The following is an 18,620-nucleotide window of genomic DNA, read 5'->3' as shown; positions in this document are numbered from 1 at the left end:
TTTTTTAAATTTTCTTATTCTTTATGTTTATCTTTTTTTAACTGACTGCAACATGCTCAGGTTGACTTTCCAGTCAATTTCACCCAAATTCCAACAGGAATTGGTTTATAAATTGGTTCCAACTGGAACTGGTCATTTGGAATTTCCTATGCAGGAAATTATTTTATATGCGCCTCAACAGGTATCCTAAGTTACAAACTGATGTGTCTAATAATATTCTAATGAAGAGAAGAGAGACTTTGAAATTAAACACTACACTAGAAAGAAAACACACCTAAGTGATAGGGCAAACTAATTTCTTCCTAACACAAAGGGCACGGATCTGTAGATTTTGCCCCTTTTATAGCAGTAAATGGCAGCAGCCTGTAAGCATAGTAAAACCATGCCACACCTGCCAAATCAAGATGATTTGTCTGGCCTAGCTATGTTATGGCAAGTTTTCAGCTAATGAGTACCAGCTTTCCCCAGGTTCTTGTATTCAAAGCCTATGCCGAGAATCATGGCTATAGCCTCCAGGTGACCCTCGGTTTCTATGAGGTTTGTATGAGTCCTGGTATGAGTCGGAGTACTCTTCTTCCACAAGCGGGTAATGATCTCGGCTGTGTTGGGAACTGGAAGACAAGCGGTTCCTGGTCTTCCGAGCCCTTTCATTATGGTACTTTTCATCAGAGGTCATTAGACTTCGGCGTTCAATTGGAGAGTTCTCTGTAGAATGGTTGGTGTGCCTCATACGTTGGCTCTAAAAATGTCAAAGATTCCAAGGATTAGGAAAAAAGAGAAAGGATTTCACTTCACTCCCTCTGAATTAGAGGCGCTCTTGCTCTGAGGGCCTTGAGAGTCCATATGCTTCTGTGATTTGTTTAAAAGAGAACTGGATACTATTTAGTGTGTAGACTGCCGGTGCTCTTTCCCCCTGTTTTGCTCTCCACGGTGGTTTTGTGGGTGAAACAGCTAAGCTAAGCAAAGCAAAGTCCCTTTTTGCTTTTATTTCTGCAGTCACTGCAACCATCTAGCAACTCATGGAGACACTGTGGGCAAATTCTGAAAAATGTAGCCCAAACAGCTGGTCAGTGACTTTCCAAGAGTAATAAAAACAGGGAGGATGATTTCAAACAATAAGATCAAATTAGTCATACCCTTAAAAAGGGGAGGGGAAAAACACATTTGAAAGGTATGTAATGATTATGACCATTCAATAGGCAGGATGGGTTTTGGAGGGGAATTTGGAATCATGGCTGAGTTTAACGTTATGGCAGGTATATACATAATGTGCAAGCGGGTTTCAAGAGGTTTCCATGGAATCGAACTAAAAAATATAAGTTGGCGAGGCTTCTTTGTAGAGATCTTTCTAGCCCTCTTTTGTTTCCTATGAATCTCCAGCTGGGAGGGCCTAACAGTTTAACTGACCTGGAACTTCCTTAAATGTGAGGGATACACAGGCCCAGGTTATGGATACATCAGAAAGAGGCACAGGGGTGCTGAAGTGGTAGAGTGGGCACCACCCACTTCAGACGGCAAGAAGCCCAGCCTTCTTCCTGCTCTGCAATTTTTCTTTTAACTTGCAGGGAAGGTTTTTTTTTCGTTACATGAGGAACATTCAAATTAACTGATTTCTTGCCAGCCGTCTGAAATGGCTCAGTCTGCTCTACCACATCAGCGTTCTGACACCTCATTCTGCTATAGGCCTAGATCCAGACACAAACCCTTATACGGGACTGGCTAAAGCTGAACCTCAGGTTCATACATTCATCCCAACTGTGACATCCCAACTGAGACAATTTCTCAGAAGACATTCAGATAAAATTCCTACAGGGTGTCATCCCTAGGGCTGCCAACCTCCAGCCAGGGCCAGGAGATCTCCCAGAATTACAGCTAATCTCCAGCCTACAGAAATCAGTCCCCTCAGAGAAAAATGGCCGCTTTGGATGGTGGACTCTATTGCATCATATCCCACTGAGATCCTTCCCCAAACCCCATCCTCCCCGGGCTACACCCCCAAATATCCAGGACTCTTCCATCCTGTAGCTGGCAACCTTAGCCAGGCACAGTATCTGCCACTAACCTGCTATGCAGAACAAACTGTGCCTGTCTGTCTGTCTATCGCTATCACGACTAGTGCATCGGTGGTCACAGCACCGGTCTCGGCTTCAGCATCTTGGCTTGGGGCCTCTCATAATATGCTGCATGAAAGTAACCTTTGTAACCTAGCCCTGACTTGACATTCATCATTCGTGACAACTGATTAGTGGTGAATGGAAACATGGGCAGGGATGGGGAGTCTATGTATGTCTTAAGTTGTCTAGATGTATTTCCTTTGCCCACATCTTTCTTGGGTTTGGGTTTTCAAGAGACAGGGTTTGCCAACACAAACAAAGCCGGAAAATGAAAATTTTCACACAAAACAAGCACGTGTCCACAGAACTCAAACTGCTGCTTGCACAGTCATCCAGTCACTAAGCAGAAATAATATCATGCGATGTAGCTGGCCAAACAGAATTAAACATGAATTTAAAATTGAAATATTGACTGCTGCCTACATGCAGAGATGGGGGAAAAAAACATTGCTGTGTGTGAGTTTACTGAGTAAAAGAAAGTAAAAAACCTGATCTCTGCAATGTATCCAGTCAGCAAATTTAATTTTTAGTTGTATTACTAATTTGCTTAGCTCTCTGCTTGACACACAGTAAAAGTGCACACAAATTAAGCGCCACACAAATGTGCTGAAGTCTTTAGTGAAATTGGTCTTTGTGCACTTTTGGTTTTGTGTTTATGAACATACAAAACTTGTACTGAAAAGACAATTTTTTTTCCAAACTAAGTAAAGCACGTACTTCTCATTAAGGACTATTTACATGCCACGTTTGAAGTTTCAAAGGCCAGCCGTTTTTGAGCTATCCCTGTGGAAAAAAATGGTCAGAATTTTTTTATAATGGGAAATACATTATATTCCTCATAAAAAAATAAAACCAAAACAGATGAATGAATTTTGCTAAGTGTTACCTCTGGGAAGAAGCAAGGCAAACTGAGGGGAAATTTTTGACACGAGCTGAACTTTTACAAGCTGGTAAGCATATAAAAAACCAGTACACATACAACTGACCAGAGATTCCTAACTGTAACAATTGATAGCAGCATATATTACCTATACATTTATCTTCTAGGAACAAACCTTAAAACCAAGGTGTGATTTTGTCTCACACCTTTCAATCTGCACAATAGCATTAAAATAATGGCTGTGATACCTGCATTAAATCAAATCCTCCCAGATTGTGATCTACTTAATTGGCTATGTTTCGTTAGAGGTTAAGAGCTGGTTTCATACATGCATGTTCATCACTCATGGTCCCTTCATCATAGTCTCTCCACATGACACTGATGGGCTTTGCACTGGTGTAGAACAGAAACTTTTGAAAAGAGTTTTTAGGTGTGAAAATCCTCTTTCATCAGAGGCAGTTTTAACTGCGCATGCCAAATGGAGAGGAGTTGCATTTTTCCACCTAAAAGCTAGCTCTAGAAGTTTACAAATTAAAAAAAAGAACTGCATAAAACACAAATTCCATTAGTGATAATGTAATGGTGACTGCTTGAAAAACAACAATTACAGGCAAGCAACTTTGGCTTTTCCATTTTTTTGGGATACTTGAGCCAAGTGTTGGACTCCCATGATTCCTTTTCCCATACTACCTTCTGTGGTCCTGGTTCGTAGCACCCATAGTTCGTCATTTGTCCAAAGCAGGTGAATTCTAGTTTGAACAAACCAGAACTGGAAACTACAGTTTGTGGTTTCCAGTTCAGACCTGAAGCCAAACCATAGTTTTCCCAGTTTCAACATAACAACAAACTCTGGCTGCATGGGAGGAAATCAGCAGGTACAAGCATGTGAGTCTATTTATGTAATGGCTTGCTGAGTGCTGGCACATTGGCTATGGTACTGTGAATGTGTGAATGAGCCAATGATGAATCACCACAGAGAATTTTCATATCATGTGAACACTGCACTTTTTAATGAAGATAGCTCACCTATTCTGCAGAGAATTATTATTAAGTACATGTTTACATGAATGAGCCCGAAACAGTAGTTAATCAGTGAAGGAAAATTTTGAATATATTGAAATATACACTGAGCACATTCCAAAGCCTATGGAGCTCTATAACAGTTGAGTGCATACAGGAGACTCGCCACCATATCCGTTGATAACTTGGAATGCTGCAGATAGATTAATGGGACAGTCCCCCACTTGTAAGCTTCTGTGCATGCAGATATATGTGCATACCCTGGATCCACCACATCTGTATGCTTGAGCCACTGGATCTCAGCATTTGCTCTGATCTGACTGTGGAGCTGACCTGTATTGATGACTAAAGCATGGATTCATACCTGTAATCCAGAGATTGCAGTAGGGTAAGGGGACAGTGCGGTGGAGCCGAGGTTTCTTCCAAGCAAAGGTGTCATGGGTGTACTACTGGTAGTGTGCGTGGCACGCCAGTAGGCCTCAAGGTATTCCGCCAAGTGTTCACAAGCATCTTCAAGCTGATTTTCATCCAGAATGACGTCAAACATTTCCTGTTCCAAAGAGAACGTTATGTCAAAGCATCAGAGCTGAAAAAGGTAAGGCAATAGAGTGAAGGGTCAGCTATTAGTGATTCCTCCTGACCTGTGGCCTGGATCCATCTTCACCTTTTTACAGCTTCAGAGATCTTCCTATCAGTTTGCTATAATGCTCAGTGCTCTTATTATGTGTAAGCAGTGACATTCATAGCCAACCATAGGTTAGGAGTATGTAGTCCATTTAGCTTTGAATGTACAGGGGAGTGTTTAGAGTGAAATGTGTTTAGACTGTGTGTTTAGACTGAAGAAAACTGAACAAGAATAAATGGTATTTATTGTACAATAAAAGTACTGGTGATGAAAACAAGGTCTTTAACTAAAAGTTTGAAATAGAACATCTGTGGCACTATTTCATATTTCTGGCAGCAAACAAAAATTTCAAGGAGAACAGTTCTGTCTACCCTTCCTGTCTAGCCAGAACCATTTGAGCTCGGGATCATACAGCTGTTCAAACATCCACAGCTGGGAACTTGGCCACGGGCAGCCTACATCTTACACATGGCTTTTCTGTTCAGATGGCAACATGCCTGTTCTCAGAATAAGTGTAAACGTGATTGGGGGTGTTTTGTGAGAAATTATTCACTGGTGACAGAACACAAGTGCCAGCCAAATACCCTTGCCTCAAACATGTTGGCATTTACAAGGCACACAATGCATGTATATGTGGTACAATACTGAAGCTCCTGTGACTCTCTGGCTTCAAAAAAGGGTCGTCTGCACTGCACCTAGCATTTTCACAGTCACCCCCAATGCCACAAGTGTATTACCCGTAATTAAAGAACAACCTCAAAAAGTGTAAGGATACTACAATAATAAAATGACCATTTTTAAAATTTTGCTAAATAGATGTTCTAAAGATGTCCAAAACATGGTCTTTCAAGAAAAATTCTGGTGTTATTTTACTCCTATTTTCCCTTCACACACAGCTGTCCATAATTAGGGGGCAATTTGCATGTGCATTTAAGTGCTATTTTTCCTCTGCGTGCCATTTTTCTTTTATAGAAAACGGCCTAAGCAAACATCCCATACATTAGGTGCAAGCATTGTACACTTTCTGCTTAAAGGCTCTGAAGCTGTTCAGCCAACCTGCATTCAAAAGCCCATAGCATACTGCCCAGCAAAATAAATGTAAATTTATAGTAAGACACAGCAAACTCAAAGAAATTTGGGGGGAAATGATATAAAACCTCTAAAAAAATACATGTCTTGAGCTGAAGCATTTTTAGTTACACAACTGCGTAGAACTTTCAGACAAGACCACTGTAGGTATTGAGTGCCCTGACCTGGATAGCCCCAGGCTAGCCCAATCTGGCCGGATCTCAGAAGCAAAGCAGGGTCAGCCCAGGACAGTGGTGTGGCCGGCTTTATTTTTAGTAATTTTAGTATAATGTTGTAAATCACCCAAAGCCTACTCCCTGGGATGATGATGATGATGATGATGATGATGATAATAATAATGTGGGAGACCACTAAGGAAGACTAGGATTGCAACACAGAGGCAGGCAATAGCAAACCATCTCTGAATGTCTCTTGCCGTGAAAACTCCATGGGGTCACCATAAGTAAGCTGTGACTTGACAGCCGTGGGGGGGGGGGGGGGGAGATATTTATTGCCTTGAAGCTGAAAGCAAAAGGCCCATGTCAATTTCTCTCTCCTCTCCCCATAATATTTCGGTACACTATCCTAAATTGTGTTGGCATGCGTTTCCCAGCTCCACTTCTGGGGTTGCCAGCAATGTTCCCTCTAAGCTATGGAGTCTTGTGAACAAAAGTTCTACTTTGTGTGCTAGTAGCATTAAAATTGTGAGCGGGTGATCTGGCTACTGCATAACCTAGTTTGCTCTGGAGCCATCCTTCCTGAGCTGAGACAAAAATGTGTGAGCTGGAGGCTAAAAAAATGTGAGCTAGCTCACACTAACTCAGCTTAGAGGGAACACTGGTTGCCAGGTCCTCCCTGGCTGCTGGCAAGGGATGGGGGGGGGAAGGGTTGCCAGATCCAGTTTGGGAAATTCCTGGAGAGTTGGGGATGGAGCCTGGGGAGGACAAGGACCTCAGTGGGGTACGATGCCATAGAGTCCACCCTCCAAAGCATTCATTTTCTCCAGGGGAACTGATCTCTGTAGTCTGGAGATGAGCCATCATTCTGGGGGATCCCCAGGTCCCACCTGGAGGATGGCATCCCTGCCCACTTCACTGGAGCAGGGAAAAACACAATGACTCGGATTCAAAGGGCAGAGAGAAGAGTTCTGCTTACAGAATAGATCTCTCCTGCCTTCTCACTGAAGTCCAGTGGATGCTGCCCCAGTGTCTTGGTGGACCCTTAAGAATAGGCCCTGACCTGGATAGCCCAGGCAAGCCCGATCTCGTCAGATCTCGGAAGCTAAGCAGAATCGACTCTGGCAAGAACTTGGATGGGAGAACTCCTTGGAATACCAGCAGTTGGGAGGCGGGGGCAAGCCTTATTCAGGTACCTCTCTGAATATCCTCCAGGCCCCAGTAGGGGTCAATCACCAGAGGTTGCCATAACTTCCAGGTATACACATACTCACACGTCCACGTGCGCACGTGCACACACACGCAAATTAAAAAATACCCCCCCAAAAAAGAATACCATGAGATGGGATATGGGGGATATGGGGGTCTGCAGTGAGATGGGAGAGATCAGAACAAATCTCCCTTCCACGGGTGGAAGACAAGAGAACATGAATAAGTTTTACTAAGAATTATACGTGAAAGGAAGAAACCAATTCACACAGAGCTGCCATTTTCGCTATTAGCAAAACCAAGTTAAACTTAACATCTAATTCATTCCTTATAATTGTACATTTCTTATGTTTGTTGGAGATTATATGTTTCCCACAGGAGGAGCAGACACCCTTCCCTCTCCCCATATGTATCACACTCTGACAGCAATAAACGGTGCAAAAGTTGCCCTGTGCTCATATAGCTACAGAAGTGTTCCAGGTTAATCCCATTAGAACACCTGACTCAATGGCCATGTGCTTACAGCTGCATCAAGTGGGTTGAGTCCACGGGCGCCAGAAGTGCATTTCAAAAATGATTCCAGTCCTACCATAGCTCATTTCAATGCCACATACGCCACAGCTTATTTCAATGCCACTGCTGAACTGCTACATATGGCAGCACCAATAATAAAGGAAAGAATAAAACAAAATAGTTTTAAAACCCTGAGATTGTGTGAGATATCCTCAGAAGACAGCAGCCATTTTTGGTTGCCTAGGTAATTCTTCCCAGAGGACCCAGTGTTCATCTGGAACTACGGAACCGGACCCCCCTGGATTGCAGACCGAGTTATCAAAATCACGGGCCCAGTATCCTATGAGGTATTGACAGAAGACGGCAGGCTCTTAAAGAAACACCTTGACCAACTGAGGCGGTGACAGCTTCCGGAGGCAGGAGAGCCACCAGCATTGGCTGTGGGAACCGGGGCATACACACCAGACCCAACGTTCAGCCCGACCCCCTGAGCATCGAGGAGGCCCCTCCGAGTGAACCACCGCCAGAACCAACAGAGCCAGAGGCACTTCAGCCACCACAACAGACGCCCCAGCCCCAGGTCACAGCCCATCAACCGGAGACTGTCGCCAGAGACCCAGTGCCAGCCCCCTGGTGTTCCCTCAGAGAGCGCTGACCCCTCGCCTATTTACATGACTATATCACATAGGTGGGGTCGGAACTATGGGGGAGGGGTGTTATGTACGCGGACTGCCACCAGGGGTCTGCGGCTACAGTGTGGAGCTTAGCTCCTCTAAACAATTGAAGCCTAGGATCCTAGTTCCCCCAGCATTCACCAATAGCAACTTTGGTGGGAAATTCAAACCCTCCAACGGGACTGTGGGTGTGCTGGGTGGGTGTGTATATAGTTGTGCCTGCATCACCTGGAAATGACATAGGCATCACCTGGAAATGACATAGGCACGTTGGAAGTGACGCTCTGGTTTTTGGGCAAAACTCTATGGTAAAAGTTAATTCTGTACCTTTTGCGAGAGTCTTCTTAATCCGTTTAGTTTAGATAGTCAATAATCTAGATAGTACCAGTCAGGGGTTATTTCGTAGAAAAAGAGCTAGGGGAACTCATTAGCAGAACTCATTAGCATATGCCACACCCCCTGACATCACCGGAAGTGTGTCATAAGGCCACGCCCCCTGACATCACCGGAAGTGTGTCATAAGGCCACACCCACCACTCAGTTAGTGACTGTGTTGCCCTCGATTTTCCTCGTTAAAAACCTGACCTGGATAGCCTCGGCAAGCCCAATCCCATTAGATCTCAGAAGCTAAGCAGGATTGGCCCTAGCTAATATTTGGATGGGCGACCTCCAAGGAATACCATGGGCATGACGCAAAGGCAGGCAATGGCAAACCACCTCTGAAAACTTCTCTTGCCTTAAAAAACAAGTCTGGTAAAAAAAAAAAAGCTAGAACTTTTGGCTGCCAGACAATCTTAGGATCTCCTGGCTATACCACACATACCGTCATACAATAACCAATTCCTCATTTTAAAAACTCGGCTCTATAGCATTAGGTTTCCTAGAAAACACTGCTAACTCTTCAGATATATCTAAAATATCAGCACATTTACTAATACGGTAGTAAAACCTCACTGCAATCACTGAGACTTTGGTCTTAACCTCAAAGAGGCGGTGAACATCTGTCTGGGCTTCCAACTTTGGATGGGGACTCACATTACCGAATGGGTCCTCCATGTAAGAAAAAACCCTGCGCATAGAAAGCGAGCATGCAGAGTCCTTCTCTCAGACATGCTAGTTTTTAATTTGAGACAGGTGGGTAACTTGGAGGAGCATCAAGCCATGAGAGCCCCACTTCTCCGTGGTCATGTGGCTGGCATGACTAAATGCTAAGGTGTACAGCGGCACCTGTTTATCTACTTGCAATTTCGTGCTTTCCAACTTCTGGTCTAGCAGTTCAGCGTCTTAACCACGCCGCAGCCCCCTTTCCCCAAACACACCTCCTTGCCATCCTTATTTGGGAGTCAGCCTCAGTGGACACAACCGGCACTTGCTCCCTAGTAAAGAAGACCCGAGAGCGGGCTTGCTCAGTGCACTGACCGTTTTTCCTGTTGCCATGGTAACCTTTTTTTCCTTTAAAAAAATTTAATAGTCCATTGCAATATATTGTCGTAAAAACAAACAACTAAAAAGAAACACTTCATGAGAGTGGGTCGGGGCAGGGATCGTCTGCGTCTGTGGGGGGCAGCCCCCTCTTTCCACCTGGAGCACAGGCGGGGAGGGAGCTGACGGGAAGAGAGAAGGAAGGTAATAAAAACCCCATAACTTTGGTTCGATGGGGAGGAGGAAGAAGGGGACTCGGGGAAAGTGGATTGTTCCCGCCCGCCCCTATTGCTCCGATCCCAGCCGCCGCCTTTGCCACAGCAGCTGGAGAAAGCACCCGTTGCGCTCAGGAGGAGGCAATGTGCACGGAGAGGTCAGAGAGATAACAGGGACTGGGGTAGTGACTCAGGATCCGGACGGAGAAACCCTGCCCCTGCCCCGGATTCCAGTCCCACTGGCTAGGAATAAGGCAATCACCAAACTGACCTTTGGAAACGCTGCGATGCAGGGCACGGGGGGGGCGCCCAGGGCTATAACATGATCCGGCTGCCCCGGATTGGGCTTCCGCTGCTGCTGTAACTGTTCAGAGAAGGCAGCGAGCCCTGAGAGCTGTACAGGGAGAGGCTGTATTGCCATGGTAACCTATTTATATCCCCCAAAGCCAATGGGCGCCTCCCGGCTCAGGTTCTCATCGTGCACGGAGAGATCGAACAGGGCCTTTCCCTCTGATCTCCCCGCGTCAGTCACTGAAACCTCGGCATCTGCAGGGACTACTTCTCACCTTGCCTCACCGCCGCCATCCTTTCCTCTCACCCCGCCTCACCTCCTGCCCCCGCGCGGCGTCGCCAGGCTTCCACATCTCCTGTTCGTTGGATTCCCCGCGCGCGCCCAACCGGCCGCAAGTGACTTTGTAGCTTCCTCCGCCACCTCGGAAAACTTTGGGCGTGATCGGACAGCTCTGACCGTCTGGGATTGGCCAGGGGCGGAGTCCAGGAAACCCTTCGTCCCCGATCGGTCTTTCCACTCACCGCCGTGCCCCCTCCCGCCCCTTAGTCGAGGGCTAATCGGAAGGACTTGGCCCTCTTCGGCTGCTTCGCCCCCCCCCCATCGGCCATCTTCGGAACCTTCCAGGCGCCTCCGTTCGAAGTTAAGCGCTCTTCGGGGAAAGGTCAGAGCCTGTTCATGCGAGGGCGAGCCAGGGTTCGGGGAGCGTCGGCTCGGCTTTGCCCTCGGCTGCACTCGGGAGAGGCCTCAGGCCGGATCGGAGGAGGGCCCAGGGCCGCTCGTTTCTTTCACTCGGGTGAGATCGGAGACTGTCGCTCCTCGGACACGCTCGCCCTCCCTTTCGGATGGAGGATTCGGACTCGGCCGCGAAGCAGCTGGGTCTGGCCGAGGTGGCGGCGACGGAAGCAGGGGGCGGGGCTTCATCCCCCCCTCGCCCCTCACCGGGGGAATGACGTTCCCCCCCGAAACGACCCCTGGTACCAGTGGGCTATATTCTAAAGGGGCTGGTCTGTTAGTCATATCTAGCCCATTTAAGAGTTTATTCTGGAGAAAAACAGAGCTAGCATCTCATAGATTACTTGTGACAGCATGAGACTGCATGGACTGGGAATAGGGGAGCCTTGGCAGCCCAGGCTAGTATTTAGAAGTCTTATATTGCCGGCCCCACTCCAGTTCTAGAGGACTGCATGCTTATTATGAAATGAATTTGAGGTCAAGGTAATGGCTGTTCCAATAACTCAGCATATGTCCTATTTTTCTTCAGTAAGGAAAAAGAAGCTAACTTCCTACCTAAATCAAGTTTCTTCACAGTTCAGAAACAGTGTTTTAACAAAAGGAAGGAAGGATTCACTGAGATGTGCATAAGGGGAAGATGTAATTAAAGAAAACACTCTGGAATCTATATCTTCAAAAGCAGATTACAATAACTCATTAGAGTAATACCACAGAAGGCAGTGGCAGACCAAATAAATGCCAAAGCCTTAAAATGATTCTAAGCAGAAATCAATATCTGACTATGATATGGCTCTAGATTGATCAATATGTGTAATAAAGAAAAATCAATTAAAGCCAAAGAACCAATTAAATATGTTTTTATCACCTTCCTAATAAATGAGCAGGGTATCTGTGCTGATAGTTACAGACTTGACTCAAAAAGTTGTTTGTTTCAGAAAACAGATAACACATCTAGCCCTCTACACAGCAATACAAAACACCCGGACAAGCAAGCCAATTGGATGAAGGATGTTTTTGCTAGGGATGCTGGTGTAATCAGACGTATCTATATATCTAATAGCGAAGGCGCCCCCTGCGTGTGGATACTTATTCCCGCAAATCTGGGGCACGCAGGGGGCAAGGAGATCTTTCAGCACATTCGGAGCATGCTCCCGTTGTGCAGAAAAATCTGACATGTTTAAAAAAGTATACAGGGGATATTTAAATCCCCCCCCAAAAAAGTTAAACGGCGTTCTCTACTGACAGATCCCCAGTAGAACACTGGGGAGCCCAAGGAAAATGGCGTGGCTGCACATGCCCCGCAAATAACGCTGGCGGCTACAACCACCCAGCAGCACAAACCGCCACCTCAGAAACCATCTCTGCGGGTGGACTTGACTCAGGCAGAGTCTTCCAAGGCTTATCGTGTTCCTGCGGAGGAAAAGGAGCCTCTTCCCCCCCCCCCTTCACGGTACTCAATACCACAGAAACCCGGAGTCTCAGGAGTTGGGGGAGGGAGCAGAAGCAGGGAAAGGAAGAAACGCGGAACACAGACCTGAGGGAGGAGGGGGAGAGAACCTGGGTTGGAGGGAGGACAGGAGGGGCTGGCTCCTGCAATTTCAGAGTGCCCACAGGCTCGGAGACCCCATCTTCGGTCCAGCTGCACTCCAGAGCAAGAAGTTGCCTGATAAAGTTGCCGTTTGCTCTCTCTCTCCTGTTTGCCCACCTCACATACTCAGCAAGCTTGCCTGCTTTGCTTTGAAGCTGTTCAAATTGTGCCCTCCCACGCCTTGCAGGAGAAGCAGGGAGGTGGAGAAACCTGGGCAGTCACTATAGGCACTAGCCCTACGGTGGGGGGTGTGTGTGTGAGCAGCCTTTTCTGACTGTGGTGGTGACGTCTGCTGCAACGCTGCTGCTCTCCAGAATATCTGAAGCCGCAGGTGTGAGCCAGAAAGAGAAAGTGTGTGTGTGTGTGTGAGAGAGAGAGAGAGTGTGTGTGTTAATATTTAGGCTTGGGACAGGGTTGCCAACCTCCAGGTGGCACCTAGAGATCTCCAGACAACCGAGATGAGTTCTCCTGGAGAACATGGCTACTTTGGAGGGTGGACTCTGTGGCCTCATGTCCTGCTGAGGTCCCTCCCCTCTCCAAATCCCATCCCCGAAATCTCCAGGTGTTTCCCAACGTGGAGCTGGCAACCCTACCTTGGTGGCAGAGAGAAAGAGATTGGATTTATACCCCGCCCTTCACTACCCAAAGGTGTCTCAGAGCGGCTTATAAACTCCTTTCCCTTCCCCTTCCCACAACTCCTGAGACTCCGGGTTTCTGTGGTATTGAGTACCGTGAAGGGGGGGCTGAGAGAGCTCTCGACAGAAACTGCTCTTTTTCAAGAACAGCTGTGCCAGAATTATGGCTTGCCCAAGGTCATCCAGCCAGGTGCAAGTGGAGGAGTGGGGAATCAAACCCGGTTCTCCCAGATTAGAGTCCGCACACTTAACCACTACACCAAACTGGGGGTATTGGGTTGGGGAGAGAAAGAAAGAAGGGGAAGGGGAAAGAAGCAAAAATGGGAGAATACCACCTCCCTGCATGTTTTTTTCGGTGTCCCCACTTCTGCAAGCCCCCCTCCTTCCTTCCCCTCCCACTATTATCACACTTAACCTTTTAAATGCCAGGGTGGTAAATACCAGCTGCAGTGGTCTCTGATGCACAGGGTCGCTTTGAACATTTTGCTGCTGTGCCCAGTAATTCCCACCCCCTGCAGTCTGCAGGAGATGCTCTGTGACGCCCCCTTAATGTCTTCCATATCCCTTGGCCTTATAGGGATATAAAACAAAGCACAACCCATTACGCAACACTTTGTTGCGGGTCCCCTCTTGTTAGATCATAAACTGGAAGACCACTGTTGTAATTGCACTCCACCCATATCTAGACAGGCTATATCTATGGAAGTGTATCAACATCCTGAATATTGCAGTACAGTATGGTGTTTCACGCATGGCACTGCCTAGACTCAGAAGCTAGTGCTCTTTTATGTGAGATGGTGCTGCTACTATTTGTGAGAACCCTGGGATTCAATATAGCTAAAAGAACTGATAGTCTAGGTAATTGTCTTTGAAATCGGGTTCCATTATTCAGCCACTTATCCAGAAGAAGAGAAATTTGAAATGTGTATACCTAGGAAAGGCGTTGTTCGACTATAGGAGATTTTTCACTGGTCATCCTCCGCTTGCTTTATGACTGCAGGAGGTCTTCGGACACTTTTATTGCACTTAAGCAAAGGGAATCGATTGGTTGGATTTATGTGCATACCTTGTTATCAGCCGCTGTAAGCGCAATAACTGTATCTGGATCCCAGTGATGAAGTATGATATGCCATGAGCACATATGATTATATTTGGGAACACTGTATTTGTTTTAGACTCAAGAACAACAAGAATCAAGATTATTCTTGTGAGGTCAATGTGATATTTTACAGGCTGCTTGGTTCCGCTCCACTATTTAACCATTTACTTTATAAGCTTGTTAACTTTTTTTTAAAAACTAAAACAAAGAAACTTGCCATATTAAAAATCCCTGTGAAAATACAATAAAGCATACCATCGGGAGGCAGAATCCTGCTCTCTGATATATTCCGATTCTCACACTGATGATTCGCTGAAAGGTTCACATTTGCCTGTTAAGTAGCGGCTTTTAGCTACCGAGCACTTGTTGCCAGCCTAGTTTGAGGTGCTGGTAATTAATGGCCACCTAAATTTTTAAAACTTTGGCTCAAACTTTGAGAAAAAAATACAATAGCAGTACACACAGTAACAGTAACCAGGGAAAACTCTCGTGCATGCAAATGTTTTTACCTAACCACAGAAAGCAAAGAAGCAGATGACTTCACAGGGAATTCCCGAAGGTGGGTGCCACAGTACTCATTAGGTTGCCTTATACTTAGACTGTTGTTCTATTAAGCTCTACTCTGTTGGTCTACTCTGACTGGCAGTGGTTCCCCAGAGTCTCAGGCAGAGGACTTAGACATCACCTGATCACTTCAACTGGAGACGCCAGGGGTTAAAGACTAACAGAACTGAAAGCTTACAATCAAGGTTGCCAACTGCAGCTTGCAAAGTACCTGGCAGTGGGAGGAATCTGGGGCCAGGAGGAAGCTCAGTGGGGATGTGGTGCCATTGATTCTTCCCTCCCATGCTGCCATTTCCTCTAGGCTAGGGGAAGCAATCTCTATCATCTGCTTATTAGTTGTAATACTGGGAGAACTCCAGGCACCACCTGGTGGTTATAAACAACACCCACCAAGGGAAGACCATCTTCAATTCACAACTATATGTACTCAAAACTGTATATTGCATTCATTGAAATACAAAGAAGGGTTAGTTGTTATTGTGTAGTGGGTTGACCGCATGGCTAGGCCCTTTGCAGCTCCACTAACTTGCTGCACGCTTGACTCTTACACAACGAAGACAAAGACAACCGGCCAGGAGGCCAACTATATATCCCATTGGGGGTTCGGATTTCCCTCCCATGTTTCTATTGGCTCCCTGTTGGAGAGACCAGGAGCCCAGTTCCCATTGTTCACCCAGGGTCAAGCTCTGGGTAGTCGCTGGCCCCTGGTGGCGGTCAGCGGACACAACAGTTGTCATAACCCAAGAGAGTGTATAGACACTTATCCAACAGATTGCTCATAACAATTAAGCGTAGTTTACAAAAAGGACATATTCAAAACCAACAGTAGGCTCCTCTGTAATTCCATACATAGATAGTGTCCATAGACCTCCAAACAGAAAGTAACTGCAGCGGAAGACTCCAACATGCACTGCTGACTCGAATGTTGACCTGAATTCACTTCCATGCACTGTTGACTGGAATCCACCTGGTGGCTGGCAATCCTAGCTAGAACACATTATGTTGGTCTTTAAGGTGCTACTGGTCTTTATGGTGCTACTGTGTGCTATAAAAACATTATGGTAATAGTAATAAAAAGGTTATGGTAATAATCTTTTTAAAAACTAATTTACGGAATAGTCAAATCAGGCTCGCTCACAGCTTTAATGCTAATAGCTCTTTTGGCTCAAGAAGTAGAGTTTTTGCTCACAGCACTCTGCCGCTTAGAGAGAACACTGACTGTGACATCCCTCCATCTCACTCAGCTAAGGGAGGTGTGTATTATTGGAGCAACATGTGTTACACTAGTACAGGAGGTTTCTCCATCAGTAGCCTATATCCTGTGGTAACAGAATGCACTGCCCTTAGCTGAATGGAGTAGGATACAACCCATATCCTATGCCCAGGTAGATGGTCTTTAAGAACAACTGTGGAACTCTAAGAGGGAAGGGCAAGCATGGTAAAAGCTTCCCAGCTATGACAATGGGATCCTTACTTCAATGCAACTACCAATCATGTCATGGTAAGGTAAAGGTTCCCTTGCTCGAAAGCCAGTCGAGTCCGACTCTAGGGTTGCGGTGCTCATCTCCGTTTCAAAGCCGAAGAGCCAGCGCTGTCCGAAGACGTTTCCGTGGTCATGTGGCCGGCATGACTAAACACCAAGGCGCACGGAACGCTGTTACCTTCCCACCGAAGTGGTACCTATTTATCTACTTGCAATTTCTTGCTTTTGAACTGCTAGGTTGGCAGGAGCTGGAACTAGAGACGGGAGCTCACTCCGTCATGCGGCACCCGGGTCTTGAACTGCTGAACTACTGACCTTCCACAGCCTGCAGTTCAACGTCTTAACCACTTGAGCCACCGCAGCTCCATGTTATGGACCAACACCCAAAATCTTCAGTTCCTCAGTTGCCTCGGTGCTTTAAAATATATTGGTAGAATATCAGCTTTGCCAGCTAAAAGCAACAATATAGCCCCCTGTCTTGGGATCAAAAGTAGGCACACCCTCTCCCAATTGCCTGGCTCGGTTCACTAGCCTCCAGTGTAACTAGCTAGAAAAGCTATGGGCAGCCTAGGAGAATGTAGATGCTTGTTACGCTCATTATGGGGGCCCGGCTTGTGTATAAAATGTCTGGGGGGTTTTCAGTTAGTGCCGGAGGTGGCACTGTATATCAATTTGATTTTGGCAGTATGTTGCTTCTTTAAATTACACTATCTCATCCCTGATTATATCACAAAGCTGAGCTCTTCTCGAGCCATACAATGACTATATTGGGCAACACAGGTTGCTAAGAGATTCATCTTGTAGCACTGGAAGGTTAAAAATAACCAGCTTGTAGTTCTTTCTGATCCAATGGTCTGAAAGTGTATAGTTTTTTCTCTTCATAGGACATGAGTATTCACATTCTCACATCCTGCTTCAAGGAGGAACAAGGGAGGCTGACAAACTCTCCTCTCATTGTTCCATGTAAACCCCACTTCCACAAAAAATACTAATACTGATACTAAGAGCCTCGGTGGAATTCAACTCATCTAAAAATAATATCTGAACAGCATATTGGATTCTTTCCAAAATGTTTTTGTTTTCTTTCTAATCTGACTTTCTCTCCATTTTAAGACTCAGGAGAACAGATGTAAAACATTTAAAAACATACAGATTGAAAGCTTTCCTTATTTAAAAACAACAGAACTCAATAATCAAGTCACCATAAATAATTTTAAGAACATAAGAGAAGCCATGTTGGATCAGGCTGATGGCCCATCCAGTCCACACTCTGTGTCACACAGTGGCCAACACCCAGGTGCCATCAGGAGGTCCACCAGCTGGGCCAGAATGCCAGAACCCCTCCCACTGTTGCTTCCTCAAGCACCAAGAATAGAGAGCATCACCGCCCCACATATAGTGTTCCATCTATACTTGCGGCTAATAGCCACTGATGGATCTTCGCTCCATATGTTTATCCAATCCCCTCTTGAAGCTGTCTATCCTTGTAGCTGCCACCAATTCCTATGGCAGTGAATGCCATGTGTTAATTACTCTTTGGGTGAAGAAGTACTTCCTTTTATCTGTTCTAAGCCTACTGCTCATTAATTTCAGTGAGTGCCCATGAGTTCTTGTATTGTGAGAAAGAGAAAAAAGTACTTCTAGCTCTGCCTTCTCTATCCCATGCATAATTTTGTAAACCTCTATCATGTCACTCCTCAGTCATCATTTCTCCAAGCTAAAGAGCCCTAACTTCTTTAACCTTTCTTCGTAGCAGGCGCGTAATCTGCAGGGGGGCTGAGGAGCGTCAGACCCTCCCGAACCTTTCAGGAAGGGGCTCAGCCTCCCTCGGGGGGCGCTTCTCCCTCCTCCCTCCCCTCCCTCCTTCCCTCAGCCCGGTGGCGTGGCCCGAAGAGGCGGGGAGCGGCCGGGACTCGCTTGGAAGAGCCCAGCAGGCTGAGGCGTGAGGCTCCCTTCCCCGCCCAGCCACCCCGGCACCCACAGGCTGGCAGGAGCCGACGAGGCCAGAGCTCTATGCAAACTCCTCCCCGTGCCCCGCAGGTTCCGCTTTCCAGCGCGCCTCCTCCCGGGGGCCAGGGGGCCCGTCGGGGGGAGCTCTGGTGAGTGGGCGGCCAGGGTGGGGGCGAGGAAATGATGGGAGGCACCAGACAGTCCCCTCCAGCCCAAGCCCTTTGCACGCCCCCGGACGAGCGCAGCGCCTCTCCAGTGTTCCCTCTAAGCTGAGTAAGTCTGAGCTAGCTCAACAGTTTTTTAGCCTCTGGATGACTCCAGAGCAAACTAATTGATGCAGCAGCCAAATCGCTCACTCTCA

General features: G+C 46.6%; 1 protein-coding gene across 1 annotated transcript in view; it reads right to left on the bottom strand.

Annotated features, from left to right (window-relative positions):
• Window positions 1–478: 478 nt before the first annotated feature.
• The window catches only part of CACNB4 (calcium channel, voltage-dependent, beta 4 subunit), a 277,854-nt gene continuing 259,712 nt past the window's right edge, over window positions 479–18,620 (bottom strand). The window contains exons 13-14 of the mRNA XM_015429029.1: window positions 4,379–4,564; window positions 479–739 (exon numbers count right to left, since the gene is read on the bottom strand). Of these exons, the coding sequence (XP_015284515.1) occupies window positions 479–739; window positions 4,379–4,564 (447 nt within the window). The remainder of the gene's footprint in view (window positions 740–4,378; window positions 4,565–18,620) is intronic.

Source organism: Gekko japonicus, unplaced genomic scaffold, assembly GCF_001447785.1.
Source record: "Gekko japonicus isolate JY-2015 unplaced genomic scaffold, Gekko_japonicus_V1.1 scaffold1508, whole genome shotgun sequence".
NCBI lineage: Eukaryota > Metazoa > Chordata > Lepidosauria > Squamata > Gekkonidae > Gekko > Gekko japonicus.
The sequence above is the reverse complement of the archived record's forward strand: the minus strand, read 5'-3'. Positions and strand labels throughout refer to the sequence as shown.